At 41.1% G+C, this 21,553-nt stretch overlaps 1 protein-coding gene across 6 annotated transcripts in view; it reads left to right on the top strand.

Moving 5' to 3' along the window:
* aifm1 (apoptosis inducing factor mitochondrion associated 1) overlaps window positions 1-21,553 on the top strand; it is a 109,045-nt gene that overhangs the window by 75,599 nt on the left and 11,893 nt on the right. For 5 of the 6 annotated variants that reach the window (XM_070883081.1, XM_070883079.1, XM_070883083.1 and 2 more), the window contains 7 exons: window positions 3,975-4,083; window positions 5,730-5,837; window positions 12,669-12,757; window positions 12,878-13,018; window positions 13,401-13,543; window positions 13,671-13,795; window positions 14,511-14,707. In XM_070883081.1, the coding sequence (XP_070739182.1) occupies window positions 3,975-4,083; window positions 5,730-5,837; window positions 12,669-12,757; window positions 12,878-13,018; window positions 13,401-13,543; window positions 13,671-13,795; window positions 14,511-14,707 (912 nt within the window). Of the gene's footprint in view, window positions 1-419; window positions 545-3,974; window positions 4,084-5,729; window positions 5,838-12,668; window positions 12,758-12,877; window positions 13,019-13,400; window positions 13,544-13,670; window positions 13,796-14,510; window positions 14,708-21,553 lie in introns of those variants that run through there. The other variant, XM_070883084.1, reaches the window with a different exon arrangement.

The following is a 21,553-nucleotide window of genomic DNA, read 5'->3' as shown; positions in this document are numbered from 1 at the left end:
ACCAGCTAAGCCATCAGCCAAATCAGTGAGTAAGCCTAAACTTCCATGATGCGAGATGAAATATTTGCACACAGAGCACTGCTGAGTTTCAGAAGCTACTGCTGAGTTTCAGAAGCTACTGCAGTGCTGCTGCATGTCTGTTTGGTCCACCTGACTGCCATTAACTTTGAGGCCTGAGTAAAAGTAATCTACTCAGTAGCCATAAAGACAATGCAGTTCTTAACCGTAAGTGTGTTTACTGTGATACAGGTAGCTGAGGCATTGTAAAATGATTTTAAAACAAACTAGAAATTCATGATGGGGATGTAATAAGTAACGTTACTACATGTACAAAATACATTGCATCCTTGCAGTAGCTAACTATTGATCATGAATTGTCCATTACATTCCATTAGCTGTCTACTAAGAACTAACTGAGGACTTAAGAAAGGGAGCTACTTGAGACAGTGGATTCAGATAGGGCGTTCAAGTTACAACCAAGGAGATGGAGGAAGATTTACAGATATTAAGTCGAAGTAAGGGAGGAAATATTACAGCAGTTTTGGTATGTTTAAAGTTAGCTCTTGGATATGGGCTGATATTGCTGGGTATGGGACTTATTACAATGAGTAACCTTAAGTGGGTAACAAAATAAACTGATTTTGCCTTAAATTGCAGATGGAAATAATATCCAATCCATTCGAGAGCATCATAAACCATTGTTTCAGTTTGAAGTAGAATCCGTTTATCTCCATAAATCTTTCATTTTTCAAAATGAACAATAAACTACATAATATTACATACTGAGACCAATGCTTATTGAAAAATCTAATAAACCATAAGATGATTTATAAAATCCCAGACCAAATTATTTACTTTATACTGTGTAAGACTAAGGTACTGCCATTCATTTTTGTAATGTTGTTTGGGGTAATCCTTTCAGAAGAAGGCATAGAATATTTGATACAAGTTTAGGTTGGGTTATTAAGTTCAAAAATAGAATCTCTAATTTAGTCTTTAGTTTGGATTGTGTTGAGGAGAAAGGGAGGTTAGCAAGATTTTGGAAGAACAAACAAATTGCAAGTCTGCATTTAGAGTTAATTGAAATAATGAAGATTATTTGGGGCAGGGTGATCCCAAGAAAGGGTGATCAAAAAAAAATGCTTAGAGTATTATGCCATGAGAAATCTCATACACAAATAGATTATTTTAAGCATGTAAATAAAGGCCCCACTGTATTTTAAAAAGTAGAGAAATATAAAGAACACTTGTATTTTGTAATCTAATATGTGGTAGAATTTGTTAGAAAGAAATGTATAAATTAAATATAAAACAAGGCTGCACTGTACTTGTGTGTAACATCCATGAAGTGCAGTGTAAACAATGCCTCCTTCTCTGCTTGATACAAAATTCACAGCAGACTGAGGTATACAGATGGTTTTGACCAGTGGTGCAAACACTTTTATATAGAATCGTCCCAGTAACTGTCCTCGGCATTAAAAATAAATCAACTGTTCTCTCTGCACACCTGCTATCTATTTTGTTCATTGATTCTTCATATGCTATGGTGGGTAATAATCTGAAGGTAGCGTGGTACATGAAATATGTTTTTATAGTATTCCTATCCTCTTCAAGAGCATGTTTTATCATCTTTTTCTGTCTCCCTTTTAAGGATTCCATGTTATCTCCCAGTTATATTTCTTGTATTTTTTGGATCAACCACATTTGCACAGTTCCTACAGTCTATGTGTAGTAAAGCATTAGGTTGCAGTTTGTGAATGATACTTTGTCGTTTTTCTTTTAATTTTTAAACATTTGAATTGATACTGAATCTTGTTTTTAAATCTACATAATTTCAAAGAGGCTCTTACTGTAAACCTGTGTCAGTTATTCCAATTAGTCACGGGTTTGCCAATGGGACTCTTTTTTTCGATCAGAGGAGATTCTAAAATCCAAAATGCTAACATAACCATTAACTCTAGGACAGTCCCATTCCTCCACCAAGCACCAAAGAGGACAAGTTGTATGTGTTTGCCATTCTTCTCGCCAGAGAAGGAGTAATCGGAGATTGAAGCTTCCGGGGTAATTGGTACTCCTGTCCTTTTTGGACAACTCAAAGAACAGTTTGACAAGAACATATTTTAGGGGTCTTAAGCAACTTGCACTTTTATAGCTCCTTTTGCATTACAAAATGTCCCACAGTGTTTTATAGGTTAGGAGAAATGTCTTTATACAAAAGGTTGTTGGAGTATATCAGAATGAGTGGTTGAAGCTGAGACTATTGCATCCTTTAAGGGAATTTTGAATATCAAGGAAGATTACAAAGCCATAGGGAGAGAGCAGGGATTAGTGGTTGGGTTGCTCTAGCTAAGAGCCAACATAAACGTGGTGAGCCAAAAGGCCTCTTTGTGCTGTGAATTTCTATGGTTCTATATGAAACTAAACTAAGGGCTCACTGTGTTTATCCAGTGAGCAACTGAGCCATCCAACAAGAAGGCCCAAGGTTGTTACCCATGCTTTGCTGAGTTAGTTGATCTCAAGTAGGGGTACAGATATAACTGCCACAGTGCCCATAAAAATAGCAAATACTTTAAGCAGAGAGGGGAGTAAGTTGGTTAGGAAACTACCTAAATGTATTCAATGTAGATTATAAGAATAAATTGTAACATTGTTCTATTGTATTGATTTTACAGTAATAGGTTGAAGGAGGGAGGTAAACGATGGCACTTTTCGGGACTGAAATTGCATGAATCTCATTCAGTGTAATGCAACAACTTTATTTGCAACCTTGTTAATTTTGACATTGGACCACTTTATCATTCAAATTCCCTTTCGCATGCTGACCGTCCTTATGGTGCTATTAATATTAATTCAAAGCTTTCTGAAATATTAATGTTCCGTTCATACTGTAAATAAAAATGCAAATATTCTAAATTATATTGATTTTAAAAATACAAAGTCGAGGACAAAATTAAAAATCCATAAAAACTATCCAGTTGGTGGATGAGAAATTGAACTTTGCGCTACAAAATTAATTGTAACTCCTGCAGCAGTGTATAACATTAGCCTTGCAAATGCTTTTTTTTAGTTAACCATCATTGATATCAGTCTTTCTAAAAACAAAGCTTTCTCAGATTTTAAGTACAACGAAAAATGATAAATGTAGCCATCAAATCTTCTGCAACATGCTTTGTGGTTTTTGTGATGAGCTAAAGTTACTACATTTATAATGAACTTAATTACTCTAACTTTGAAAGCTGTTTCATTGACATAATCAGTATTCTTCGGGAGAAACAAAATTAGACTTTGGCCTTTTATACTGTTATATGGTCAAATTATCATCACTGAGAAAATAATTTGAGTCAATTCAAGGGCAATTATTTCCAGTTGTTAAAGGCTGAAAGTGCATTGGATTTTTAAAATTTGGGCTTGTACTTTAAAGAGTGAAGCATTGAATAAAATTTGCACAAATATTTAAACTGCAAACATGTCCAGGGAGGGATTGATGTTGCAGCTGGCTGTACTTTCACTTCTGTGACTGGTTTTGCATTAGTCCCATTTTGATGTGAAGAAAGTCTTTGTCAACAGTAGCGGTCAACATACATGGAGTAACAGTCCCAAACTAGATCACAACAGTCTCCTAGTTTGGCAACAAGCAGCACTAAATTCGCATTGAAACTCTGGCCATAAGGATGGTTATTGTGTGAGATGGAATATGCATTGGCAAGTTGGACTGAGGTGGGAATTAAAGCACATTGTTGGCGGTGGTTGAGAGAGCTTTAGCTAGCATTAGATTTATGCTACATCTGTCGTGGAATATACTCAACAGTGACACTGGGTACAAAAAATAATGCTAGTCCTGTCAACCTTTACCTAAAGAGTGTGGGGGGAATATTTATTTGGTAACTGTCACTGAGGATTTTTATGATTGTTACACATTTTTCTTTGGAGAAGAAAACCATTTTTTCTAATCTTAACTGAAAATCCTCTTCCAGATAGAAGATTTTAAATCATTGGAGAAGATTTCAAGAAATGTGAAGTCTATTGTTATCATTGGTGGTGGATTCCTGGGTAGCGAATTGGCCTGTGCTTTGGGAAGACGCGGTATGTTTTCTTTTTAGTTTATTGATGTGAGATAGTGGGCTAGATTATTTTCACATTCATAGTCAATGTGTGGGAAATCTAGTCTAGAATGTACTTAGAAACATGTGCTTTTCAAGGACAGTATCAATCTATGGCCTACAATAGATGAGTTGTATTTGTGGAAGTGGTTTTATACCTTTTTGGGGACATCAGGGTGTATTGCTAATTTTGCTTGAGCCTTCTCTTGAATTTGCATCATTTGAAGTGAGTGTGGCAGCTATAAAGATTCCAGTTCACAGGTTAGCCCCCTTTGGATTAAAAACTAAAACAATATACATTGGTTAATTTAATTATAGATTTGGATTTAAACAGCTAGTACATGTCGTAATGCTCACATTTTCAGACTGAGGACCTCAAAATTAACATCTAACCACATAACTGCCATTCTTAGGTCCTTTTACACTGTTCGCTCCCTGTTGTGAAGGTGTCTTCTGTTTTCTGCAGTGACCCCACAAGAATAATGGCAACTCTCCTGATAACTTTGTGGGTAAAGGCAAACAGACTATCAGTCTTAGTCTGTGGGCCTACAACTATTTGCTTTGATTTAACTCCATACCCCAGGCTTGGAGCAGTGCTTAAAAAGTGTGAATGTGGGATGAATTGCCGTGCATTCAATGAATGAATAGCCTGTCGACATTAACATGTCTTGGCCCTCAAGTAAACAATCGCCATATGAGCGTGAGGTATTTCAGAGCTCTCCCTGGAACCGTGCATGGCACAGGATGTTCAGGAGAAAAAGGAAGGAAGGAAAGAAGTCTGAAAATTATAGGAATGACTACTCTGGCCTTAAATAGTCAACAGCAATTAAAGCAATTAATATACTCGATTCAGTTCATACAGCGACTTTACTAAATTGGTTGAGTGATATTTGCAGATAATTGATGCTCAAATGCTTCAAAATTAGAATTCAGATTTTTATGAACAGGTTTGCAAATAATAATTCTAATGCTTTAGAAAAGTTGTCCAATAATAACCATCAACCATTTGATGGAATTAATGATGGAATTACCTGGGAATGTTTGATGATGACATGGTGGAAGCAATGCATAGTATTTTATTCCACAGCATTAACTCACATTGATGAACACAACATTTTAAAAAATATATATGTAACCACCCCTCAAAATCATTCTGATCCAGCACCCCCCTAGTGGAAGTGTTAATGTGGATATTGGTCAAGGACAGGCTCTGCTGTGAGGCTCCTTCATTCACACAGCTTGACATTTACCCTTTTGAGGAGGAGAGAAAATTGTTGGAGGCCGGGGAAGCTGTGGGGATGGTACACATTGCTTTAGCTGGACGTTTTGCCTTCCACTTGATAGTCTCTTCTGATTTGCTTTGTCAAATTAAGGCTTGCTTCATTTGTCAAGCACTTCCAAACCTGTGCTTGTTACTTCATAGCACTGTTAGATTTCATTATTTTACATTAGTATTGTTTTCATTAGTACCTTGTAATTCCCAAGGGAAGTTTTTTTTTAAGATATATTAATTGGAATTTAATTCAGCAAAACCTTTGTCGATAAGCCAAATTAGTGAAAAAATAGATTATTATATATTTTACAGTTTTTCCCAGAGCATTTTTTTAACCATAACATGTTGAACCACAGCACGTGATACAGACCTTGAAGTGATCCAGATATATCCAGAGAAAGGAAACATGGGTAAGATTCTCCCAGAATACCTCAGCAACTGGACAACTGAGAAAGTAAGAAAAGGTAAATATTCTTGTTTACTATTTTTGTTGAATCTGACCCTTCCGGGGTTTGGTTGGCAGAGGGAGTTATTTATTGTTTTGATCTTAAACTCTGAATTTTGCTTTTTAAACACACTAAATTTTGCAGGCTCTGAGGAATTAGTCTCTAAAAATTAATGGCCAATATAGGTATATTCAGAATTTTTTGTCTTATTGTATAAGTTTTAAGAATCAATATGAATAGAAAATGTCATTTTAAAAAATAATTGAAGAACATGAATAAATATGCATAGTAATTTATCACAGAGCGGTAAATCCTGTCCCTTTCTTCTTCCTGTCTCTTCCTCCCCCTCAAAGATTTTTAAAATTTTATTTGGAGAAAATATGCTGTTTTAATAGTTGTTTCAAATTGAATTGTGTTTCATTCAGCACAGGTTTATTTTGTTCTATTTTGCATTATATAATAAAGCATATTTGAACATGATTCTCTTGGAGTTATATAGGCCCCAAGTTTCCACACGCGGCGAAAAAGGCGCACCTCAGAGCTGGGCGCCTGTTTTTCGCGCCGAAAACGGCACCGGGAAAAAAGTGCGGTATTTATGTCTGCTTGGCGCGGCGCACGGGGCGGAGCCTACCACTCGCGCCGATTTTGTAAGTAGGAGAGGGCGAGTACAATTGAAATGAGGCTTATTGGTGCCGGCAACCCTGCGCGTGCGCGTTGGAGCGTTCGCGCATGCACAGTCTGAAGTAAACATTGGCACTCGGCCATTTTTAAAAGTACTGCAGAAAAAGTGAAGATTTGTTTCTTGGACCCCTGCAAAGGCTTGTATTTTAATTTTCTTGATATTTCTGTGTGTGAGGGAGTGCTTTTAGCAGTACTGCTGAATAAATCACCTGCTGAAATCAGTGAGTTCAGCTTTTCACTGCTAAACTTGCAGAACCGGTGCCTGCAAATTAAGGACTGTGTGTTTGGAGAAATAAGAGTGCCAATTCAACTTTGCAATGGATCAACTTCCACCAAGAACAAAGAATTTCTTGCATGAGGAAGCAAACCATTGCATAATATGTGGTGCACCCATTCTGCAAATTTAAATATAAAGATGCCGATGTGGCTGCCTCTCCCTGTCCAAATGGCCTCAGTCAGTCCCCCTCACAGCTCGAAGGCTGCTGCTGTTCTTTCTTCGGCTCCCGACCAGCCACTGACGCCGCTGCAATCCCATGGCCGAATGGCCTCATGTCCGCTCCTGATTCTTCAGCTCCCGGCCAGCCACTTACGCCACTGCAATCCCATGGCCGAATGACCTCAAGTCCGTCCGGGTGCTGCATCTTCGCGGGGAATGAAGGCCTGCCTCAAGCACCGCAGCTCAGCTCGAAGACTGCTTGCTGCCTGCCGCTGCCGTTGAGACACTGACGCCACACCCCTGCCTCAAGCACTGCAGCTCAGCTCGAAGGCTGCTTGCTGCTGCTGCCGTCGAGACACTGACGCCACACTGCTGCCTGAAAGGCCTGCCTGAAGCACTTTCACTCAGGAAGGAACATGGTTTATTTAATCTTTGCTTGTAAATTCTTATTCAGGTTGAATTTATTTGTATAATATTTGTATAAGTATAAATAAGGATTGATTGTAGAATTTAATGACTTCCCTTCCCCACCCCCCACCTCGTTCCCTACGCCTAATTTGTAACCTGCGCCTGATTTTTTAAAGTGTAGACAAGGTTTTTTCAAGCGTACAAAAATCTTCACTTACTCCATTCAAAGTTAGTTTGGAGTCGTTTTCACTATGGAAACTTTGAAATCAGGCGTCAGTGGCCGGACATGCCCCCTTTTTGGAAAAAAAATTCTGTTCAAAAGTGAAACTGTTCTACCTGACTAGAACTGCAGAAAACTAAATGTGGAGAATTCCGATTTCTAAGATACTCCGTTCTACACCAGTTGCTCCTAAAAATCAGGAGCAAATCATGTGGAAACTTGGGGCCATTGTAATTAGCTTTCTGGTATGAGTTAGGCAGAAAACAGTATTTCTAAATTGATAGATTTAAGTAATGCTGGAAGTAAACTAACTGCATAGTTCAGTTTATGGGTGCAAATTTATTTCATGCTACTGACAATTTTTTACATGAGAACAGGAGTAGGCCATTCAGCCCTTTGAACCTGTTCCGCCATTCAATTAGATCATGGCTAATCTATATCTTAACTCCATCTATCCGTCTTGGTTCCGTAACCCTTAGTTTCTTGTTAAGCAAAGGTATGGTATTATCAACTACGGTTTTGAAATTTTCAATTGGCCTAGTTTTTTGCGGAGGTAGTTCCAGATTTCATTACCCTATGTGAGAAAAAGTGCAGCCTCTTGAGATAAAGACAACATTCCATTTGCCTTTTTTATTTTTTTTTTATCTGTCCACTAACTTTTAGTGATTTCTGTACTTGGACCCCTAAATCTCTCTCCTCATCCACAGTTCCTAGCTTCCTGCCAACTGGAAAATGCTCTGATCTATCTTTCTTGGCTCCAAAGTGGATAACCACACACCACATTAAACGCCATCTGCCACAATTTTGCTCACTTACTAATATATCAATTTCCCTTTGCAACTTTCTGTTCCCATCTGCTATTTACTGAGCCATCTCACTTGGTGTTGTGTACAAACTTAGATATACTGCTCTTTCTTCCTTCATCCGTCATTTATAAATATTGGGCCTCAGGGCTTTTAATATAAAGATTAGTGATAACGTTTAATTTTTCTATGTTTTAAAACTCTTATGCTGATAAAATAAGGCTATACGCTTGCTTTTACCAGGCATAAGAGTTTGAAGGACATTTGCTGGGCAAAAGTTGAGCAAATAGCCCAAATTCTGCCCCGCGAATGGCCTTCTCCCAGGGATGCATGCGATCTGTCCAAAGTAAAAGAGAATCGGCATTTGCGATCTGTCTTAAATGTCTTTGGACAGATCACACGCATACCTGGGAGAAGGCCATTCGTGGGGCAGAATTTTTGGGCTATTTGCCCAACTCTTGCCCAGCAAATGTCCCTCAAACTCTTATGCCTGGTAAAAGCAGGCATATAGCCTTATTTTATCAGCATAAGAGTTTTAAAACATAGAAAAATTAAATGTTATCACTAATCTTTATATTGAAAACCCTGACCATTAAGGTAAGTAATTTTAACCCCATTAAAACTTATTTTTTTTTAATTCAAAAAAATAAAAAAAATTCTAAAATATTTAATTAAATTCAATTTCAATTAATTTGAAATGTGAGTTTTTTTTAATTTAGTGTGCTGTGTTTTTTGGGGGTATTTTTATTGATACTAATGGGAGTTCGTACAAACGGAGCTCCCATTATTATCAATGAGAATATTACATTGTGATTGGTGGTCCATGCCCACATGATCCCAGATTGCGCTAACATTGCTGGGCTGTGCATCTAGGCCTCGGACCATAAGTATACGTTCCTCCAGGACCACCAGGTACTTTTGGGAAAACATTTTCCTCCCGCAAGAAGCCTCCGACCCCAATTTTCAGGCCATAGTGAAAAGCTGAGGCCCCGTTACAGATCCCTGGGAGACACCACTAGTCACATCCTGCCAATTTGAGTACTTGCCCATTATCCCGACTCTCTGTGTCCTACCTCCTAACCAATTCCCTATCCAAGCCAATAGGTTGCTTCCAATTCTATGCGCTCTCATTTTTGTTAAGTGTTTTATGTAGAACTTTGTCAAATGCCTTTTGGACGTCTATATAAACAACAACCGTAAGCACTCACTTATCTACCACATTTGTTACCTCCTCAAAAAATTCAACAAGGTTCGTTGGTCTTACCCTTTACAAATTCATGCTGGCTTTCTGATCACCTCAAATTTGCCCAAGTGCTCAGTCATTCTTTCCCGAATAACAGGTTCAAGTCGCTTGCCCACAATTGACGTTGGCTATAATTTCCTAGTTTATCTCTCCTGCCCTTCTTAAATAGTGGAGTGGCATTGGCAGTTTTCCAATCCAAGGGGACAATTACTGAATCGAGCGTTTTCGGAAAATCATGATCATCAACAACTTCCTCACTATTTAATAACCTGGAGTGGAATCCATTGGGTCCTGGAGATTTGTTTATCTTTAATCTCATTAATCTATTTTTAGTTTTCCTTTTATCTCTGGTACTTTATCCACATCCTCTACTGTAAAGACTGACGCAAAGTAGCTATTTAGTACGTTTGCATTTCCTGACTTCCAATTACAATCTCGCCTGCGTCTGTCATTAATGTGCCCTATTATTCTTGGCCTTTCTCTGTGTCTTGATATATTTGTAAAAGCCTTTACTGTTGTCCTTGATATCCCTTGCACACTTTTTCTCTTCTTTTTTTTGCAGCTCTTACTGCTTTTTATCCCTTTGCTGTTCTTCATATCTCTCCCTTGTCTGGGATCTTTACTGTTCTTTGCCTATACCACAGATTTTACTATTAAATTAACTAAGCTGATGATGATTCTCATGGTAGGTTAGAGTCGATAGGCTGAATGGCCTCAAGTGCTGAGCTATGATTCTAAGATGACAATGCTGTTTAATACTGACTGGAGTATTATTAGAGATAATGGCCCTGAATTGGTGGTCGGAGGCGTACCAGAAGAATACGCCTGCGAACCGAAATTAAAATTCGAATTTACCTGGTGTCTCGGAGCTTAGGACTCTTGGTGTCCTGGGCCTCCAGACATTTGCCTATGCAAAAGGCAATAGATCACAGGGACGCAAGTGGTTCGCAAGCGTTGCTGGGATCACGTGGGCCAGGCCAACCAATCAAAAAGGGGATTCTTATGATGCTTATAGGGATTGGTGACAGTTTTGAGGGCATGGTCCTCAACACTCTTTTCCTCAGGCGGCCGAAGGCTGCACTGGCGCACTGGAGGCGGTGTTGGATCTCGTCATCTATGCTTGCTCTTGTTATTAGGAGGCACCTGAGATAAGGGAAGTGGTCCACGTTGTCCTGTGCCGTGCCATGGATCTTAATGACTGGGGGGCAGTGCTGTGCGGCGAGGACAGGCTGATGGAGGCCTTTGTCTTATTGTTGTTTAGCATAAGGCCCATGCTTTCGTACGCCTCAGTAAATACGTCGACTATGTCCTGGAGTTCAGCCTCTGTGTGTGCGCAGACGCAGGCATCGTCCGCAAGCTGTAGCTCGACGACAGAGGTTGGGATGGTCTTGGGCCTGGTCTGGAGATGGCGAAGGTTGAACAGGCTCCCACTGGTTCTGTAGTTTAGTTCCACTCCAGCGGGTAGCTTGTCGACTGTGAGACGGAGCATGGCAGTGAGGAAGATTGAGAAGAGGGTTGGGGCGATGAGGCAGCCCTGCTTGACTCCGGACGTGGATTAGGACTGTGATGGATCCGTTGATCAGGATCACGGCCTGCATGTCTTCGTGGAGCAGGCGGAGGATGGTCTACAACTCGTGGGCTACAGGGCTGTAGTAATACCCGCCCCCCGGTATGGCTCAGAAACATGGACCATGTACAGTAGACAGCTTAAGTCGCTGGAGAAATACCACCAACGATGTTTCCGCAAGATTCTACAAATCCCCTCGGAGGACAGATGCACGAATGCTAGCGTCCTCGACCAGGCCAACATCCTCAGCATTGAAGCACTGACCACACTCGATCAGCTCCGCTGGGCAGGCCACATAGTTCGCATGCCAGACACGAGACTCCCAAAGCAAGCGTTCTCTGAACTCCTTCAAGGCAAACGAGCCAAAGGTGGGCAGCGGAAATGTTACAATGACACCCTCAAAGCCTCCCTGTTAAAGTGTAACGTCCCCACTGACACCTGGGAGTCCCTGGCCAAAGACCGCCCTAAGTGGAGGAAGTGCATCCGGGAGGGCGCTGAGCTCCTCGTGTCTTGTCGCCGAGAGCATGCAGAAATCAAGCGCAGGCAGCGGAAAGAGCGTGCGGCAAACCAGTCCCACCCACCCCTTCCCTCAATGACTATCTGTCCCACCTGTGACAGAGACTGTGGTTCTCGTATCGGACTGTACAGCCACCGAACAACTAATGTTAAGAGTGGAAGCAAGTCTTCTTCGATTCCGAGGGACTGCCTATGATGATATGGGGATTCCATTTACGCAAGGAATCCCCATAAGCATAATAGAAGTCTCCAAATAAAAAATAATTCACACCACTTAGATAAAAATAAATGCTCACATGTTCAAAATTAATTAAAAGACCCTTTAATTAAGCATTATTTTAAAAAAAATGTTGAAAATTAATTTTTGAAAAATAAATTTAAATATTTTACAACAGGCCAAAATTTACCTAAACTAATTTAACATGTGTGAGTATGTTTAATTCATTTTTTTAAAAGTCTTTTAACATTTATTTTAACTTGCGCTGGTACCAGGCTTAAGACTTTCGTGGACATTCACTGGACAAATAGCCCAAGTCTGCGCTGGTGAAAGTGATTTTGTAGCGGATGCAAAGTATCTGTCCAAGCGAAACTTCACAGATCGCAAGATCCGAGTTTTTAACGCATGCACGGAGGCCATTTTGAAGGCTTCCAACAGCATACCGGAAGCACCGTAATTTCAGGCCTAGTTTTATTCTGCTACGAAACTGAAGTTGTGTGCTTTAAGGCCACAAAGTCTACTTATTAGCTTGTGGTTAATGAAAGTTTATTTGTTAAATGAAGTTTGCAAATTGGGATGTTCTCTTGAATTTTGGCTGCAGATCAATCGCTGGCTTTTTTTTTTAAAGATTGTTATACTGAGAACTTTCTAGTCTGGCTCAGTGGTCCACAATGTAAAAAGCCTTTTTTATTAAATACTATAGATCAGAAAAACTACAGTTGTTTCATCATAAAATGCATACTTTCTTCCTCTTTTAGAGGGTGTTAATGTCATGGCCAATACTGTTGTGAAATCTGCAAAGTATCAAGATAAGAAAGTTATTCTGAAACTCAAGGATGGTCAAACAGTGAGTGTTCTCCTCATAAAATTGGGAATCTGTGAATGCAATATTTAAACCAGTATTTTAGCCTTGTTAACCAAATGTCCAGTTAAGCCAGCCTGAGTTGATCTGCTTTCCTGTTTGCAGGTAAAGACTGATCATGTGGTTGCAGCAGTGGGTCTTGAGCCGAGTGTGGAATTAGCAAAGTCAGCAAGACTGGAGGTGGACTCCGATTTGGGTGGATTCAGAGTAAATGCAGAACTGCAAGCACGGTCAAATATTTGGGTGGTGAGTATATTGGTCATTGCTGAAAATACATTTTTGGAAGCTGATTTTAATATCAAATGATTGTTTTCAAATACATCATTATTAGTGTACATATTGTTTAAAAGTAGAAGCTTCTAAATGCAAAGACATGATCTCCAGTAGTATAATTTATTATTGTCTGTGTGTGTATATTTCCCTCGGGGAAACTTTTATCCTAGGTAATATATGGTATTTACAGTAGTTATGAAACTGAGCATGAATGCCAACCATTTCATAGCCAATTTTTCCAGTTGTGAAATACGCTATAAATATGTGGCCACATTTTTCAGAAACAAAATGCACATGGCCTTCAAGTTCACAAAACATGTAAGTGTTCATTTTGTGTTCTCTTTATGCCCGACAGGCTGGAGATGCTGCTTGCTTCTATGACCTTAAGTTGGGCAGGAGGCGTGTGGAGCACCATGACCATGCTGTAGTGAGTGGCAGGTTGGCCGGTGAGAACATGACTGGAGCTTCAAAGCCTTATTGGCATCAATCCATGTTTTGGTATGAGTTGGCTCGGTGTCCTCTTTATGTTGATGTATATTTGAATATGAATGACAAATGTAAATGTCGGCAACTGACCAATTCTTCACTGTTATTTTTCTTATTCAACTAATTCCTTTTGTTGCAGGAGTGACTTGGGCCCTGATGTAGGATATGAAGCTATTGGTATCGTAGACAGTAGTTTACCGACTGTGGGTGTGTTTGCCAAGGGAACTGCTAAAGACACCCCCAAAGCTGTGACACAAGAGTCTGGTAAGTTGAAGAATGTTTGCTTACTAGAAACAAATGGATGACACTGTTGGAATGTAGTAAGAGTTCATCTTTTATGGGCATCGTTTACTTTTTATACCTCTTGGGTTGTATTCATAATATTGCTTTTGGCTGATGTAATTTTTTTCTCAAAGCTGATGCTGTACTAAAAACAATGTTTACAATCAGTAGTTAATTTCTCCCATCACTTGGAAAAATCTGCTGCTTTACTTGTTAAACTAAATTGCATTGGAAATGTTGGGCCTGATTTTAACTATTGACGGAAATCAGGCGGTAGCAGATTGGACGCCCATTATACACCCTGCTAAATTTCCTTCCATGGAAAGGAAAATCAGGGCAGATATATAACATCCACTGCTGCCCATTTCCTGTCACTGCCAAAAATGAAAATCAGTCCTAACATTTTACAAAACTGTGATGCTCAGGTCAAAAGCTCCATCACAGAACTCCGTCTGATGGCTCAGCGGATGTATATGATGCTGAAACATGAAGACTAGAATAGTCCTATTGTTCTTAATTGTCCAATGACCGGCCTTGCATATGCAGATAGCGCGTGAAGCTGTAGCACCTTTCACCTTTTGATGAAACATAATGGACATGTGACGGGAGCATTGGCTACTCATTTACCGATTTTTCCCGTTTAGGCGGTTCATGTGTGGTTAATCATAATTGATGTATGTTCTGTTCATGAATGTAGGTACAGGAATCCGATCAGAAAGCGAGACTGAAGAAATAGCTACTTCTGTAAGTGTATCTGCTGGTGCTGCTGCTTCAGCCCGTCCACCTCAGGAAGGAGAGGACTATGGAAAGGGTGTCATCTTCTACTTGAGAGAGAAAGTGGTCGTAGGAATTCTGTTGTGGAATATTTTTAACAGGATGCCAATCGCCAGAAAGGTGAGTGTTGCAGTGAATTGCTTAGAATGACATCGAATTTACAGCACAGAACAGGCCATTAAGCCATATTGGTCTGTGCTCCAAAACGAGCTGCCTCCCATCCTTCTTCATCAAACCCAATCAGCATCTGCTTCTATTCCTTTCTCTCTCCTATATTTATCTAGCTTCCCCTTAAATGTATCGATGCTATTTACTCCCTGTGGTGGCAAGTCCACATTCTAACCACTCTTTTCTTTCAGGTAAATAAATTTCTCCTGAGTTCTACATTGGATGTATTAATGATTATCTTATATTTATGGCCCCTAGCTTTGGACACGCCACAAGTGGAAACATCTTCTCTATGTCTGTCAAGCCCCTTCATAATTTTAAAGACCTATATTACATCACCCCTCGGCTGTCTCTTTTCGAGACAAGAGACCCAGCCTATTTGGTTGAAATTCTGTTCAAATTCTTTAATCAGTTGACTTGAAGTGTAGACATCAACTGAGTTGGTAACACTTTGTGATTCTGGAATTGTGGAAGCATTGTAATTGCACATTAATGATCTACAGTATGCCATCAGCATGCTTAATCAAGTTAATTATTATCTTTTGTAACCAAATTGTAAATTCATGCCAGGGCCCTTTTTATTGTTCAGGTTCCCAATGCAAAAGTTCAGGAACGACTTTCATTGGTGAGAATACAAGATTTGAATCCCTTTAGTCCAGCTTCTCTGCCTTTCCCACATTACCCAAATGGTACTCACCAAAGTCAAGAATGGCATTGACTGTGACCATGGTCCCAATATCCCTCAACCCTTGCAGCCTTCAACAGTCAACCACATAATTTTCTTCCAACACCTCTTTCCCCCATTGTCCAACCTCACTGGACTGTCCTCACGGTTCTACTCTTGCCTATCAGGCCATAGCCCGAGCATCTCTAGCAATGGTTTCTCATCCACCTCCTCATCGTTACCTTTGCAGTCTCAAGGATTTATCCTTGGGGCCCCCCCACCCATCTCTTCCTTAACTACATGCTGCCTCTGAGACGACATCTGCAGACATGGTGTCAGCTTCCACATAAAGGCCAATGACATCTTGCTGTACTTCACTAAACCCTTTCACTGCCTCTGCTGTCAGACTGCTTGTCTGACATCCAGGGTTAGAGTTTCCGCTTTGGGCACAGTCATGATATTGCACCCAAAATGCACTGGTTTCCAATAAAATTCATTTGCATTATCGCAAACATAAAATCTACAATGCATCCGCAATTAGGCAGTGTAATAGAATGTAATTTTAATTTTTTCTCTCTATTTAAAAAGTATTCCTTGATTATTAGATCTCTTAATTTCCAATGAATTACGAACTCCGATTGTAGTTTTCATTTCTTTATTTCTGGCAGAGAGCAACAACAAGTTCTTGGCTTTAAGCCAGGTCTTTGTCCTTCTGAGACCACATGGTCAAAATGGCTGTACTTATACCTGGATCAATTTACAGAAAAGAACTCGCCTTCTTTGACCTTATTGGCTCAATTAATAGTCTTTTAACCTTTTAATTGGCTCGCTACCCAAGGGTCCTAAAATGTCAAGTTGATTGATGACTTAATGCAACATGCTGAACTGCATGTAGCAGCCTTGACTTGGGGGTCTGTGAATTTTCACAGTCTGTCTAAATGCAGCCTGTTTGAATTCTCTATCAATCCCCCCTTTGATTCTTTCACAAACTGAATCATAAAACATCAGGTATCACTGGTTAAACATTCTACAAAATAATTTCATACATGTTAATAGAGTTTCCTTCTAAAATTTGTTGATGTGTTTCGCCACATGTCCGGACTAGTAGCTTCCACACAAATTTACACCAACCCGAGTTCCATCGTGGCCACAATGGAAGTCTGGTTTTAGTAGATTAATTAACCTTATTCCAATTTAATCCAAATCAATATCTTAATTCAACCAGTAAACAACCTTCCCTTAAGCATAACATACCCCTGTGCCACGTACAGATGGTCTGCTCGGGCCTGCAAGGTGTCTCACCTGCAGGACAGCAGCTACAGCCGCCTGGTCGCAACAACATTTAATCAACATAAACAAACAATATAAAAGTAAAACAATTATAACAAATAGAATTAAACCTTCCACCAATGAAGTTCCTATTGAACCTAGCCATTCAGTGGCTCCACTCCACAAAGTGAATGATGGGGATTGCTTAAGTTTTTCTACCTCCTTTTGGATATGCTCCGCTAAGTGGGTAATTTCTTCAGAGCTATCTGAGATATATGTGCAACACTCAGTTCCGAGTAGGGTGCAAGTACCTCCCTTTTCAGCCAGGATGTAATCAAGGGCCAGTCTATTCTGTAGGGCTACTGTGCGGATTGCTACCATTTCTGCATTGATTTTAACTAGGGCCTCTGAGGTATCATTGGCTACCCGTTCCACAACGGATGCCATGTTAATGGATTCCCTTGCCAGTCTGGCGGTCCCATACCTGGGGATCAGAATGGCAAAGAACCTCTCTGTTTCTGTGATAGCTCTCTTAGGACGGTGTAAATGTTCCGACAGTGACTTTATGTGATACATATAAGGCACAATGTAGGCTAAATAGCAGGATCCCATCCAATTCTGGGGCAGCCAAGGGTAGGCCTTGTGGCCACACACCCAATAGGTGCCATTATATGCAATGAATGTTAGCTGTTTCTTTGTCAGCAACATTCCGGAGCCTGTCCAGGCTTTTCCATCTGTTTTATTCAGAATCCCCGTTACATTAAAAATTCCCACATCGGCCCAGTTTGGATGGTTCCGTGGCTTGATTATATTATAATTCCGGGAGCAGTTACTATACCCCATATTTTGGCCTCCTTTGATGTTTCTAATCAGACAGACCGATTCCCCTGGTCTTCCTATTCCCGTTGTATTAGTGACAACAAAAAATGGGGGCCGTTTGGAATTATTGTAGCACGGTTGGTATCCCCCTTCAAAAGTAGTCAGATTGTAACCTGCTGACTTCCATTTAAGTGCCCAGTTTTCCGTATCCTGAAACGCATTGCCTGTTTTATTTTGATTAATTATCCACTCAGCCATTTCAGAGATATATTCAAGGGAACTGGCCTCAAGGGAATCCCTCCCTTTGAGTGAATAGGAATATGCGCACACACCCAACAACTAGAAATGTTACCTTGTTTGGCATAAATGTATGACATATATAAAAAGGTATTTCCCTTGCTACCCTACTATTTCCCTTTGGTGCAGAGGGTCGGCTAGTAAGAAGTAGGCCTATGCCTAGAATACCTACAATCAATAATATAGTAAATTTATACATTTTCGCAAAAAGTAATTGTCCTTATTAGATTTCAGCTTCAGTTACGGGTGCTCGTTTAACGTGTAAAGCGTGGATCCAGGCTTTCTTTCCTTGGACTTTAACAGCTGCCTGGGTGGTCAATAACACTTGATAAGGTCCCTCCCACTTGGCACCCAAAGGTTCTTTATGCAACTTTTTCACATACACCCAGACTCCCGGGATGATGTCATGTCCTCCTTCGGGTGGATTACGCCAAGCTGCCGATACCTGTCGGGAAACAGAACTAATAGCATTGGTTAGGTTCTAACAGTATGATAACAAAGTGTAACTCATTAAGTGAACATCAGCTTTCCGTAAATCGATAGTTCCTGGCAGCGACATGGGTCTTCCTGTTATAATTTCAAATGGGCTTAGACCTGTAGTTCTGTTCGTGGTTGCCCTAATGCTACATAGCACTATTGGTAGTGCCTGGGGCCATGGTGTTCCTTCTTGGTGATATTTGGCAAGCCGTTGTTTCAGAGTTCGATTCATTCGTTCTACTTGTCCTGATGATTGTGGATGATAAGGACAGTGTAGGTTACTGAACATTACGTGGGATTTACAGACTTCTTGGCAGACAGCACCTGTGAAGTGTGTTCCCTGATCTGAGTCAATGCTACTCGGGACTCCCCATCGGGGAATGTAATCCTTACACAAGACCTTTGCAGTGTGATTGGCTGTGGCTCTTTTAGTTGGGACAGCTTCTACCCATCTAGAGAATCTGTCGACCATGACAAGAATGTTAGTGTATCCTTGGCATGAAGGAAGAGATATATAATCAACCTGTAGATGCTGGAATGGTCTGACAGGGGCAGGGGGCCTCAGTTGGGGCAATACTGTGATGGGTCCAGAATTATTTTTCTGGCAGACCACACAGCGGTCTGTTACCAGCTGGGCATGTTTTTAAAATCCCCGACCCCACCAGCTTTTCTGGAACCGTGCCGTCATCTGTTGTGAGGCCAAGTGTCCCCGTGGATCTGTTGGGCTAAAAAAGGCATAAGCGCTTGTGGCGCGATTGGCTTGTCGGTAACACTTTGTCTCCAGACACCATCTTCACATAGCTTAATTCCTGCCTCAATCCATGTCCATTTTTCCTCTCGGGAGCACTCGCCTTGCATTGTTTGAAGGTCTCGTGTCAGAGTCCTGAGTGCTTTCAATCTGCAAATCTGTGTTGCTTCTTCTGGAGGAACGCCCTGTGAGGCGGCATCTTTAGCTGCCTGGTCGGCTAGGGCATTTCCCTGAGCTTCTGTGGTATTTTCCTTGGTATGGGCCTTACACTTCAGGATGGACACTTCCTGAGATAATTGTATGGCCTCCAGTAAGTCTCGGACTTCTTTTCCATTTCGGATAGATGTACCAGCAGCAGTGAGGAATCCTCTTTTCTGCCATAACAGACCAAAGTCGTGAGCGACTCCAAAAGCATAACGCGAATCTGTGTGAACATTAGCTGTCTGTTCTTCTGCTATTCGACATGCTTCTGACAGGGCCCGTAACTCGGCCTGTTGTGCTGACATTCCTGAGGGTAAACATCCTTTTGCCACTACCTCTTTTAGGTTGTAACTGCCCATCCTGCTTTTCTGGTACCATTGTCAACAAAGGAGGAACCATCTGTAAACAGGATGAGGTCTGGGTTGTGCAGAGGCTCCTCTGCTGCTAAGGCTGTTTCTTCTGTTTCTTTTAAAATCTCCGCGCAGTCATGCTCTTCACATTCTCCCCCCTCTTGCTCCCTCGATTCTGACATCGGGAGCATAGTTGCGGGATTAACCGGGCTGGCCCGGACGATTTGGAGATTAGGAGCTTCCAAAACTGCTGTCCAGCGGGTCCATCTTGCTGCCGTCACCTGAGATATTCTATTCATAGACAGCAAAGCATGTACGGTGTGGGGACACTTGACAATCAGCTTTTGGTCGAGGACTAGACCCGCAGTGGTCATTACTGCTCGACATGTAGCTTCCATGGCCCTTAGGCAACTTCCCCATCCGAGGGCTACCGCATCCAGTTTTGCCGAATAATAGCCAATAGGTCTTTGCCGATCCCCATGTTCTTGTGTCAGTATAGCTGTCATATATCCTTCTTTCTCATGGACAAGCAGGGTAAATGGCTTAGCACTGTCGGGGATTCCCAGAGCTGGTGCCGAACACAAAGCCTTTTTCAAACTCAGGAAGGCCTCTTGCTGTTCCTTAGTGAGGGTGATGGCTTCTTTAGAGGCACGTTTCCCCTTTAAAATATCATTCAGTGGCTGAGCAAGCTGTGTGAAGGAGTCAGTCCAAATTCTGTTAAAGTTACACAATCCCAAAAAAGACCTTAGTTCCTGAATAGTGGTGGGTTTTTTAGCAGCCCGAATGGCTGCAGTTCTATCCTGGGTAAGTTCTCTCTTTCCTTGTGAAATCTTTTGTCCCAGGTATACAACCTCTTCTTGGGATATTTGTGCTTTGTCGATGCTGGCTTTATGTCCTTTCAGCCGAAGGTGGTCCAGCAAAGCTCGTAAATCTTGTTCATGCTGTTCCTCCGTGTTTGAAGCTAGCAAGATATCGTCTACATATTGGATGACTGTGGATGACAGGGGAGGTAATTCTCGCAAATGGCTTTGTAAAGCCATGTGGAATACTGTAGGGTTGTTGTGGAAACCCTGTGGTAACCGGGTCCAAGTATACTGTTGTCCTTGGACAGTGAAAGCAAACCACTGTCGAACCTCCAGTGCCAGAGGCACCGACCAAAATCTGTTGGCCATATCTATAACCGAGAAATATTTATGTTCCAGTTTGAGGGCATTAAAAATGGTGGAGGGATCTGCGACCAAAGGAGCTTTTTGATCAATACATTGGTTAGCTTTCCTATAATCGACAGTCAAACGCCAAGTCTCATTAGATTTCTGTACCGGCCACACGGGGCTATTGGAGGAGCTATGCATTTTAATAAGCACCCCTTGTTTCTCCAATTGCTGAATAACCAGTAAGAATCCCGCGATGGCAGTTGGACTGATGGGATACTGTTTAGTGCATGGAGGCTTGGTCCCGGTAAATGACACAGGCTCCATCTGGAGTAGGTCACAATCGTTCTTATCTTTAGCCCATATCGGGTGTTCCTTCAATTCTTCTTTCTTCAAAGTTCTAATTAACCATGTCACCCGACCATCCTCGAAATGCAACGATGAATCTACTTGGATTAGAACGTCCATTCACAAAAGGGGTTGATCTACTGGGCCTATCCAGACTGGCGTGGTTAGTTCATGTGGACCCAGCCCTATAAGTACCGGTGTTGTCCTTTTAATTTCCATTTTATGGCCCCCAACTCCATAGGCTGTACATGCCCTACCATCCAACGGCAAAAAGTCTCCATATTGTAGGGGTAAGCATTTTAATTCCGCCCCTGTGTCTAAAAGACAGTCCACATCCTTATCGCCCACCCTCACAGTTATATATAGCCCATCTCCCCTTTGTTGTATTAGTGCGAGGAGGGGGGCCAGGGTGGGCTCTAACCGTTTTTTGCTATCCCAAGTAACTCCTTCTGTTGTTGTATTGTCAGTTGCTTA

The sequence above is a fragment of the Pristiophorus japonicus genome, chromosome 6, assembly GCF_044704955.1.
Source record: "Pristiophorus japonicus isolate sPriJap1 chromosome 6, sPriJap1.hap1, whole genome shotgun sequence".
Lineage (NCBI taxonomy): Eukaryota > Metazoa > Chordata > Chondrichthyes > Pristiophoridae > Pristiophorus > Pristiophorus japonicus.
Note: the sequence above shows the minus strand (reverse complement) of the source record. Positions and strands in the feature narration are given on the sequence as shown.